The sequence below is a fragment of the Thalassophryne amazonica genome, chromosome 10 (assembly GCF_902500255.1).
Source record: "Thalassophryne amazonica chromosome 10, fThaAma1.1, whole genome shotgun sequence".
Taxonomy (NCBI): Eukaryota; Metazoa; Chordata; class Actinopteri; order Batrachoidiformes; family Batrachoididae; genus Thalassophryne; species Thalassophryne amazonica.
In genome coordinates this window covers 90736619-90748802 of record NC_047112.1, presented here as the reverse complement: position 1 = coordinate 90748802, position 12184 = coordinate 90736619, and the positions used below count along the sequence as shown (strand labels likewise).

General features: G+C 39.6%; 1 protein-coding gene across 1 annotated transcript in view; it reads left to right on the top strand.

Moving 5' to 3' along the window:
• Positions 1–9954, top strand: part of LOC117519184 (exocyst complex component 1-like) — a 43798-nt gene extending 33844 nt beyond the window's left edge. The window contains 7 exon segments of the mRNA XM_034180496.1: positions 3101–3180; positions 3347–3575; positions 5724–5907; positions 9099–9298; positions 9443–9637; positions 9727–9758; positions 9760–9954. Of these exon segments, the coding sequence (XP_034036387.1) occupies positions 3101–3180; positions 3347–3575; positions 5724–5907; positions 9099–9298; positions 9443–9637; positions 9727–9758; positions 9760–9877 (1038 nt within the window). The 3' untranslated portion in view covers positions 9878–9954.
• Positions 9955–12184: the final 2230 nt, after the last annotated feature.

The window sequence follows — 12184 nt, the reverse complement described above, 5'->3', positions numbered from 1 at the left end:
AAAGTTAATTTGGTAAAGCACAAAATGAGTTTCTTGTCAGCTGATGTGCACTGAGTTCATCAGAAAGTTTTGTGCATGTTAAAAACCTTGAGCAGAGATCAGGCAAAGAGCTTTGACTTACACTTTTCCTGCGGCTGATGGCTCATTCTGGGCTTCTGAAAACTCAGTGTCAATTCAACACAAGTGGACATGCAGCTTGACTCACCGAAAGCGTGCGCCATGTCAGACACCTAATCTACGATGACTACCTTTAGCACTGACTAAACAAAACCTGTCACCATGGGAGACAAAATTAGCTAAATATTAAATTAATCCTTTTTCATTTCTGAACATGCACATTCAGTTTGGATTATGCATGCGTGTGCAGGTTTCCCCCCCAACCCCACTATCATGCACCTGACAGAACCTGTATGAGAACACCTCCCGTGGAACATTTGAAATATAAGTAGGTACACTAAGTTCATTGTGGACTCACCACAGTTTTGTCCTTTTTTCCATGAATTGTATAATCCTGAGTTTGACTCACAAAACTGAGTGTGGCGCTCTAGTCCCAAGGAGTTCAAAGTGAGAACAGGACCACAGTCGTGTGACTGTTTTCAGTTCCTGAAGTGGTTTAAAACAATTTTTTATTTTTCATGGGTCAGTTGTTTTCCAGCCATAGAAAGTCCAGTGAAAGATTTTAATTATCCATTGATGTAATTTTTCTGCTGATTTAGCCGGCGCCACCTGTAAAAGATGGAAACAAGTAAGCGCGTATGCACATAAGTCCAAACAGACAAACCTGAAAAATTAAGCATTTAATATTTAGCTAGTTTATCTCCCCCTTTTCCTCTCTGCATAGTAGGGCTGCCACAAATGACTTTTTTGATAGTCGACTAGTCAACGATTATTTCTGCGATTAGTCGACTAGTCGGATCATACATAATTTCCTAAATTAAGGCCTGCAGCATTTTCCGAGAAACGTCGGGACGAAAACATGAACATTTCCAAATCAGTGACTATTTCTTAGACTTCATTTACAGCAGTCATTCAGAAATACAAACAGTGTGGTACTTTATAGTAATCTGTGTCAGGTAGGCAGTTCTCAAAAACTGAATGTCCATGCTGGAAGGAGAAAAGTGAGGGAAGCCACCAAGACACAACTCTGGAAGAACTTTTGACTTCTGTGAGTGGAGAAACTGGGAATAGTGCAACATTTTTATTTTTGTCTTCATTTTACTTATAGTCCCAACTTTTTCTGATTTGTGGTTGTTTCTGCTTCATTTCTGAAATTACAGAACTGCTATAAAGAAAAGTGTGAACATTTTATGTTTTAAAACTTTGTGGAGCAAATGTAAACACCAAACTCCTATAAAGAAGGAAAAAAATACACAGATGTGCAGAAAACTTTGATATAAACTGAACAGAACAATGCAGGCTGATTTGACTCCCCATATTTTTGTAGAAATAAACCAGAATGAAATAAGAGGTAACTCACTTTGAAATAATTAAAACATATAGCTGCAGCTTATAATAACTTTGAAAAATAACAAAAATCAGCAGCTTGTATTTTTATTCTGACTCCATTTTAGTGTGATGAAGTCATTTTAAAAGTCATTTTTTTTTTCTCTTCATCAGTCACATTTTGTGCTTAAACACTACATTAAGCTTAAGATTGAACAAATAAATACCTTTGGAAAATAACAGCTGTTAAATTTCAGAGTTCTCACCTGCTTTTTGTGATCTGTGCCTCTGAACATCAGCTTCTCCACAGCGAGGGTTTTTTAACCCATGAATGCGTAATTTTTCCTCAGTTCATTTATATATTCTCATTTTTTTAAGGATATTGACTGTTTCTTTCATCTCATGATCTCATAAATTCAGTATACGAACGCACATGGTGTGAACAGGACGGTGCCATCAGAAAAACACCGGTAGAGAAAGAGCAGAGAAAAGTAAAGGCAGTTCCACATTTTTTAGTTTTTTTTTAACATGTTCACTCGGGTTAAAATCGTCCTCTCTGCTCTGGGCTCGCTGTGTCATGTGCACTGATGGTTCTCAGCAGAATGTAACCTCTCGTGCCTCCATTCGCCGTCTGCAGCGAGTTGACTCCGCGCAGCACACACACACACACACCCACACCTGGTAAACTGCACATTTTAAACGGCTTTGGACAAGACGGACACTGTTTTAATCGGCCGTCTTGTCCAAATTTGAACGTCCAAATGACGGTAGGATGGCTCGCTGCCTAAAACTATGAATTTAGAGAAAAACAAAGACTTAAATAAAATAAACGACTCGTCGACTAATAAATTGTCGACGGTTTCATTAGTTGACGTCGTGACTAGTCGACTAGTTGTGGCAGCCCTACTGCACAGTGAGGAAATTTGACAGCAATCTGCTCAAAATCCAGCACAAACTCCACGGGAAACAACAGCATGCACAAGGGCTGCTGAAGTGGTTACACAGAAAGGTGTTTTTGCATCTCCTCTGCGAATCGGACGCATTTTAAAGCCACATGACACTCTCCAGTGGCAGCCATCCTGTGTAATGGGGGCCTTAGTCTGAGAGGTGGAGCAAGCAGCTGGTGTTTCCTGCAGGGACAAGCACATAGTGCGCCTTAGTCTGAGAGGTGGAGCAAGCAGCTGGTGTTTCCTGCAGGGACAAGCATATAGTGCTGTGTTTAAAATAAATGTACAAACACATTTCTTCACTTTAAATGCACAACAAGTCTCTATTCGATTATCAACGGTGTACATTTGGCTCGCAGTTTGACAGTGCAGACCCATGGAGCTGATAACAGTGATTTAAAAACAGCCAGTGAACCTGCTTTCTCTTCTTGTCTGTTCTGCAGCTCAAACACAAACTGTACAGGGACAGACCCATAGGAATGGGGGTGGGAAAGGCCCCTCCCCTTGAAGGTCCACTTTTAAAGAAATTATATTATATTGTGCCTGTAGCTGCTTCAGATGTTGAACCATTCATTTGTGACATGAATGCATAATGTATTGCCGTAATAAGATGCCGACATGTTTACGGCATCCTTCATTTGTATGTGTCTCTGTCAGCAGGTATTGTCATGCTTACATGATATTTGATGTTTTGCACATTTTCTTGTCAGCCGGAAATGGAGGACTCGGATGGAAGCACACTCCAAAGAATGAATCCCCAGGCAGAACACAGACACTCCATGTCTTCAGAGTGAGTGTGCACAGCTTATAATTATTATTATTATTATTATTAATTATGTTACAAATATCAGCCAGTATCACAATCACAAACATCTGTAGTTTTTATCTAAGTAACAGTTCTGTCATTTGCCTCTACCATTTTAATCTCTCTCATGCACCTTTCTTCACCACCCCAGGAAAGACCAGGTGCGGCTGATGATGAATAAAATCTTCCAGAGCATTGAGACGGAGCTAAACAGTCTCATTGCTTTAGGCGACAAGATCGACAGCTTCAATTCTCTCTACATGCTGGTGAAAATGAGTCACCACGTGTGGACAGCTGAGAATGTTGACCCTGCGTCTTACCTCAGCACTACTTTGGGAAATGTGTTGGTCACTGTCAAGAGGAACTTTGACAAATGCATTGTGAGTAGACGCAACACAGTGAGAGGGGAAAAAGAATGATCACTTATCTGATTACATTTCTGAACTTTCCACTCAAGCCTGATTTATGCTTCTACAACTCCGTGAAACCTGATTTATGCTTCTCCATCTCCGCAGCTCCATAGCCACGCAGAGTCCTCTCCGTAGCCCAATGTGCATCTCCCAAAAAATTGAAACTACATGTCGAAATGACGGAGACTACAGGGGCTGTGATTGGTCATTTTTCCAGTTTCACTCCTTCCTCTCCCATCAGATTCAAAAGATTTGCAGTGCACACGCCGATTACATTTCGATCATGATCACTGAGGAACATTTGACAGTAGAAGTCTGCAAATATGACCATCTTTACGACAGTGAGTCGAAAAACTATGAAGACTCTCAAATGACCTGCAATTCATGGAGGGAAATGCTAGGTAACATTGGTTTTGAAGTTGATGATTGCATAAAGAAGTGGATGTTGCTGAGGGACAAATTCATCTAGAAAAAGAAATAAACCCCAGAATGACCAGTAACAGTGTCGGTGCAGGCAAAAAAAGTCCCTGCCTTGTTCTTGATGTCACATCCCTGTTCCGGTGGTAAATTGCAGTACGACACCCACCAATGCGACTGAGAACATGGAAAGGGGTTATGGAGTTGTAGAAGCATAAAAGGCTTAACTCTGTGCCCACACAATGACATGGGTGTGACCCTTTCAAACTTCTCTGTCACATTGGTGGGTGTCGTAATGCAATTTACTGCCGGAATAGTAGGAGGCATGACGTGGAGAACAAGGCAGGACTTTCCACCTGCAGTGCCACTGTTCCTGGTCATTTTTACCTCCGCCAATTGTCTTTGTCCCTGTTTGTTTGTTTGTGAACAGCCTGGAACCCACAATTTTCATATATCGTTATAAAATTTTACAGAGGATTCATATCTTGATAGGCAAGAACTGGTTCAGTTTTCAAGGTCAGAGTCAGGAACAATATTCGAAAAATCCCTATCCTTTTAACAATGAATTAATTTTCAAAACTTATAACTCTGTTAAAAGATAAAAAATACTTCATATTTGAGAGTGTTATGTAGGATGTATCCTTTATTGGCTGACAAAGTTTGATCCGCATTACAGATTTGTGGCCATTGAAATCCCCATTTAATGTATTTCCATTATATCTTAATCAAACGTGTCCCGATCACTCTCATATTTGAAAGTGAGGTGCAGACTTGCACTCACTATCGCCTGACAAAGTTTGATCCATATCTGATCCAGATTGTGAATTTTGCAGACATTTGAATTTAATATTGAAAGCCCATTGGTGTACATTTTGCATTATATCTCAATCAAAAGTGCCTCAATCACTCTCATTTTTCTCTTATGGATTTATCTACACCACCAAAATTGGATGGAGGTTCCAATTGTATGCCTGTTTGTCCATCTTCCAGGTATCAAGTTTAACCTAAGTACCAAAAAGCAATGACAAATTGTGCATAGCTGAGATAACCAATGTTCTGTGAAAATTATCTGAAATAAGAATTCAGAACCAAAAAAGTTGCGGCAAAAAAACCCTGACAACACCACGAAAAGGCTTCAAGTTCATAAACTAAACACATACTCCTGACATTTGATCACATCTTATTCTAACTTCTAACAGGATTTTGACCTTAAAATTTTTTTCCAAGGTAAAACTTTGTGGAATTGGGAAATTGTGTTGTTAGAGGTTTGCAGTTTCCCCCGTTCCTAGACCAATTTGTCCCTCATCGAGCTCCACTTCTTTATACAATCATCAACCTCCAAACCAGCGTTCCATGCAATTTCCCTTAGTGGTCATTTGAGCGTAGTAGTTGTAGTTTTTCGACTCAGCGTGGTAAAGTTGGATATATTTGTGGACCTTTCTGCCAAACGTTTCTATATTTGATCCATGATCGAAATGTAATCCACGTGCACCCTGCAAAAACTTAAAAATATGACAGGAGAGGAATGAGTGAAACCAGAGAAGTGACCAATTGCAGCCCTTGCAGGCAGCGATGCAGAGCCTTCTGCATCACTGTGGAGAAGCATGAATCAGGCTTTACTGTAGGTTTTATTCATTTTTCATTTAGATGTGAGTAGATACAGTCTGAGGCAACTAAATGTCACTTCTCTTTGTCTCACAGTCTTCTCAGATACGACAGATGGAAGAAGTGAAGATTTCTAAGAAAAGCAAAGTTGGCATCCTCCCCTTCGTTACAGCTTTTGAGGAGTTTGCAGAGCTGGCGGAAACTATCTTCCGTAACGCAGAGCGCCGAGGGGACCTAGATAAAGCTTATGTCAAACTTATTAAGGCTGTATTTTGTAATGGTGAGGCCACTGGTCATCCAAAATTAATTAATAATTAGCCATGTTATGTATGTACAGTAGTGTTCAGAATAATAGTAGTGCTATGTGACTAAAAAGATTAATCCAGGTTTTGAGTATATTTCTTATTGTTACATGGGAAACAAGGTACCAGTAGATTCTCACAAATCCAACAAGACCAATCATTCATGATATGCACACTCTTAAGGCTATGAAATTGGGCTATTAGTAAAAAAAAAAAAAGGGTGTTCACAATAATAGTAGTTCGTCAATTTTGTGGAACAAACAGGTGTGAATCAGGTGTCCCCTATGTAAGGATGAAGCCAGCACATGTTGAACATGCTTTTCTCTTTGAAAGCCTGAGGAAAATGGGACATTAAAGACATTGTTCAGAAGAACAGCATAGTTTGATTAAACAGTTGATTGGAGAGGGGAAAACCTATACGCAGGTGCAAAAAATTATAGGCTGTTCATCTACATTGATCTCCAGTGCTTTAAAATGGACAAAAAAAAAAAACAGATGCGTGGAAGAAAACGGAAAACAACCATCAAAATGGATAGAAGAATAACCAGAATGGCAAAGGCTCACCCATTGATCAGCTCCAGGATGATCAAAGACAGTCTGGAGTTACCTGTAAGTGCTGTAACAGTTAGAAGACGCCTGTGTGAGCTAATTTATTTGCAAGAATCCCCCGCAAAGTCCCTCTGTTAAATAAAAGACATGCAGAAGAGGTTACAGTTTGCCAAAGAACACATCAACTGGCCTAAAGAGAAATGGTGGAATTTTTGTGGACTGATGAGAGTAAAATTGTTCTTTTTGGGTCCAAGGGCTGCAGACAGTTTGTGAGACGACCCCCAAACTCTGAATTCAAGCCACAGTTCACAGTGAAGACAGTGAAGCATGGTGGTGCAAGCATCATGATATGGGTATGTTTCTCCTACTATGGTGTTGGGCCTATATAATCGCATACCAGGTATCATGGATCAGTTTGGATATGTCAAAATACTCGAGGTCATGTTGCCTTATGCTGAAGAGGACATGCCCTTGAAATGGGTGTTTCAACAAGACAATGACCACAAGCACACTAGTAAACGAGCAAAATCTTGGTTCCAAACCAACAAGATTAATGCCTTGCAGATGTGAAGAAATCATGAAAACTGTGGTTATACAACTAAATACTAGTTTAGTGATTCACAGGATTGCTAAAAAAGCAGTTTGAACATAATAGTTTGGAGTTTGTAGCGTCAACAACAGATGCTACTACAACCCCTGGCAAAAATTATGGAATCACCGGCCTCGGAGGATGTTCATTCAGTTGTTTAATTTTGTAGGAAAAAAGCAGATCAGACATGACACAAAACTAAAGTCATTTCAAATGGCAACTTTCTGGCTTTAAGAAACACTATAAGAAATCAGGAAAACAAATTGTGGCAGTCAGTAACGGTTACTTTTTTAGACCAAGCAGAGGGAAAAAATATGGAATCACTCAATTCTGAGGGAAAAATTATGGAATCATGAAAAACAAAACGCTCCAACACATCACTAGTATTTTGTTGCACCACCTCTGGCTTTTATAACAACTTGCAGTCTCTGAGGCATGGACTTAATGAGTAACAAACAGTACTCTTCATCAATCTGGCTCCAACTTTCTCTGAGTGCTGTTGCCAGATCAGCTTTGCAGGTTGGAGCCTTGTCATGGACCATTTTCTTCAACTTCCACCAAAGATTTTCAATTGGATTAAGATCCGGACTGTTTGCAGGCTATGACATTGATCTTATGTGTCTTTTTACAAGGAATGTTTTCACAGTTTTGTTCTATGGCAAGATGCATTATCATCTTGAAAAATGATTTCATCATCCCCAAACATCCTTTCAATTGATGGGATAAGAAAAGTGTCCAAAATATCAACATAAACTTGTGCATTTACTGATGATGTAATGACAGCCATCTCCCCAGTGCCTTTACCTGACATGCAGCCCCTATCATCAATGACTGTGGAAATTTACATGTTCTCTTCAGGCAGTCATCTTTATAAATCTCATTAGAATGGCACCAAACAAAAGTTCCAGCATCATCACCTTGCCCAATGCAGATTCAAGATTCATCACTGAATATGACTTTCATCCAGTCACCCACAGTCCACGATTGCTTTTCCTTAGCCCAATGTAACCTTGTTTTTTTCTGTTTAGGTGTTAATGATGGCTTTTGTTTACCTTTTCTGTATGTAAATCCCATTTCCTTTAGGCGGTTTCTTACAGTTCGGTCACAGACGTTGACTCAGTTTCCTCCCATTCATTCCTCATTTGTTTGTTGTGCATTTTCGATTTTTGAGACATATTGCTTTAAGTTTTCTGTCTTGACGCTTTGTCTTCCTTGGTCTACCAGTATATTTGCCTTTAACAAACTTCCCATGTTGTTTGTATTTGGTCCAGAGTTTAGACACAGCTGACTGTGAACAACCAACATCTTTTGCAACATGTGTGATGATTTACCCTCTTTTAAGAGTTTGATAATCCTCTCCTTTGTTTCAATTGACATCTCTCGTGTTGGAGCCATGATTCATGTCAGTCCACTTGGTGCAACAGCTCTCCAAGGTGTGATCACTCCTTTTTAGATGCAGACTAACGAGCAGATCTGATTTGATGCAGGTGTTAGTTTTGAAGATGAAAATTTACAGGGTGATTCCATAATTTATTCCTCAGAATTGAGTGAGTCCATATTTTTTCCCTCTGCTTGGTCTAAAAAAGTAACCGTTAATGACTGCCACAATTATTTTTCCTGATTTCTTACAGTGTTTCTTAAAGCCAGAAAGTTGCCATTTGAAATGACTTTAGTTTTGTGTCATGTCTGTGATCTGCTTTTTTTCTACAAAATTAAACAACTGAATGAACATCCTCGAGGCCGGTGTTTACATAATTATTGCCAGGGGTTGTATTATTGTGAACACCCCCTTTTCTACTTTTTTTTACTAATAGCCCAATTTCATAGCCTTAAGAGTGTGCATATCATGAATGTTGGTCTTGTTGGATTTGTGAGAATCTACTGAATCTACTGGTACCTTGTTTCCCATGTAACAATAAGAAATATACTCAAAACCTGGATTAATCTTTTTAGTCACATAGCACTACTATTATTCTGAACACTACTATATGTAGCACACAGTCCTGAATACTGACTGGCTTGTGTTTCCAGTGGATAAGGTCGCCTCCGAAAGCCAGAAGACTCCAAGGGATGTAGTGATGATGGAGAATTTCCATCACATCTTTTCTACACTGTCACGTCTGAAGATCTCCTGCTTGGATGCAGAGAGGCGAGAGGCCAAACACAAATACACGGACCATCTACAGGCCTATGTCATCAACTCTCTGGGCCAACCTCTGGAAAAACTCAATGTAAGAAGGAATATTTCTTAGATTTTTGCTATTAGAATCTTCCTACATTTTATGGATATGAGATTAACTTAGTGAGGTGTGTCCACATTTGAAGTCCTAGCTTGTATTCATTGCTGCCAAGGTAACTGGCTGTCTGGCTTGCAGCATTTCTTTGAGGGTGTTGAGGCACGTGTGGCACAGGGTGTTCGTGAGGATGAAGTGAGCTACCATCTGGCTGTGAATAAACACGAGCTACGAAAAGTTATCAAAGAGTATCCTGGGAAGGAGGTGAAAAAGGGGCTTGACAACCTTTACAAGAAGGTGGACAAACATCTGTGTGAAGAAGAAAGTTTGCTACAGGTAAGGAAACCATTTGTAGTTTCAAATACTGCTCCCCCCCCCAAAAAAAAATCTCTCTGAAATAATGCACTACCTGATTTGCTCCACAGGTGGTGTGGCACTCCATGCAAGATGAATTCATCCCAGTACAAGCACTTTGAAGGTTTGATCGGCAGATGCTACCCCGGATCTGGAATTACGATGGAGTTCACCATTCAGGACATGCTGGAGTACTTCTCCAGCATTGCACAGTCTCATTAGTCTGGCTGCTATTCATTATTTTACAGTACTTTACTACTGCCTCACACTAGATGACTATAAATTAAACACTCACAGCTGCCACCATATTGCCTTTTGGCACTTTCATATGTGTGCAACTTGTGCAAAGCTTGTAAATGTCTTGTCTTCTTTGATCCTTCTGTTCAATCACACTTCCTTATTTTTTATTTTTTTTAATTTATTCAGGCACACAGGTGGTCCATAAAATTTTAAAATTTCTTCATTATGCCATATGTACATAATAAATTTGCATTTCCCAACATAGCCAGTGTTGTTCTGCATTTCTATTTTCTGTTGATGTGTCAGTGATGAATCGTTAACTGGAGTTTTTTTGGGGGTTTTTTTGGGGGGGGAGGGTTTTTTTTAAAATTATTATTCAGGAAGATTTATATTCGGTGATATAACCGTGTAACATTTGCTTTTTTTTTTTTATTATTGTTAGAGTTGTATGGGCAGATTGAAAATTCCTCAATTTCTGTGTCCCTAAAACCAGTAAATCAAATATTCCCCAACCCCAGGCCTCAAAGGGCCCATTTCTTGGGGCCAAAATTGGAATAAAAAAAAAAAAAATGCTGTTGAAATGAACTTGATGTGCCAAATGATTGCAGTGTTTCACTTTTGCTGGAATTCAATTTAATGTACAATGGAAGAAGTTCTGAAAATTTTGGAAGGCATTTGTGAGCACCGTGCGTAATGGTGCACAACAAAATGTTACTTGTTGCTTCAGGCGCAATTAAATTTGAGGTATTTCTGGACAGTTCTCTCAACATTCCAAAAGTGTTTGACATGAATACATGAGCAAGTACGTGATCAAGCCATTTGATGATATGGAAAATAAGTGAATGGGACAGTAGAGACACAGAACTGTCTGATTTAAAATAAATTATTCAGATCTGATGAAAGAGCATTGAGGTAGAAAACCAAAAACATTTTGGCTTTGCATTGGTCAGATATTGGTAAATTACTGCATCGGGGTGGGTCCAATCAGCCTTCCATTTTATGCCTGAGTCATGTTGTGGATTATCTATGTTTTCCTTAAGGGCATAGAATATTTGTTTCACAGTTTGACTTAATGTTCTGTTAAATGGCTGGGTTACTTAAAGTGCATCCAGACAAATGCATTATTAACATTATTTGATATAGGGTGAGTTAGTATCAGATTAGCATCAGCAGATATTGAAGGTTCCAGTATCAATATATATATATATACACACACACACATTGAGAGAGACTAACTGACATTCAGGATAAACACATTTAAGTGGACAGATCTACAGCAACCAGGATCTTAAATTGTGGGGGGGGGGGGGGGGGGGGGGGGGGGGGTGGGGGGGGGGGTTTCTTTTTTTTTTTTTTTTTTGTAGAAGTGGACCTTTTTGGCAGGTAGTCTGAAACATTTGGGGGTTTGATGTCCAGGGATACATTCTGGAGGGTTTTTTGATGACTATTTTCTCACCCCGATCCCCCTCAATTTAGTTGTACTGCTTAATGTGTATTTGTATTTTCTTTTGTACATTTTCACCTCTTCTTTGCTTTGCCTTTAACCAAAATTGATATCACAACCTACGTTTGTTTGATAAGATTACTAACCACAAGAGCTGTAATCACTTTAATATTTTTGATTCCCTCATCCTGACCTGATTTTAAAGCTAGAACTCCAAACAGACCCAGTAATACTCCAGCTTAGACACACACACCTCATACTCATCTTCAACCCACTTAGTCCAATCAAGGGTTGCGGGGGCTGGAGCCTATCCCAGCAGCCATAGAGCACGAGGCGGGGTACACCCAGGATAGGACGCCAGTCTGTCGCAGGGTCACAAACAAACACATTCACACCCACTCGCACACCTATGGACAATTTAAAAATTCCAACCCACTTAACCCACGTTTTTGGATTTGAGAGGAAACCCACGCAAACGGGGAGAACATGCAAACTCCACACAGAAAGACCACAGGCAGGAATTGAACCCATGACTTTCCTGCTGTGAGGCAACAGTGCTAACGACTAAGCCACCGTGCTGCGACTTAGACACTACATTAAAAAATAAAATATATAACACACACAACAAAAATATAAATGCAACACTTTTGGTTTTGCTCCCATTTTGTATGAGATGAACTCAAAGATCTAAAACTTTTTCCACATACACAATATCACCATTTCCCTCAAATATTGTTCACAAACTAGTCTAAATCTGTGATAGTGAGCACTTCTCCTTTGCTGAGATAATCCATCCCACCTCACAGGTGTGCCATACCAAGATGCTGATTAGACACCATGATTAG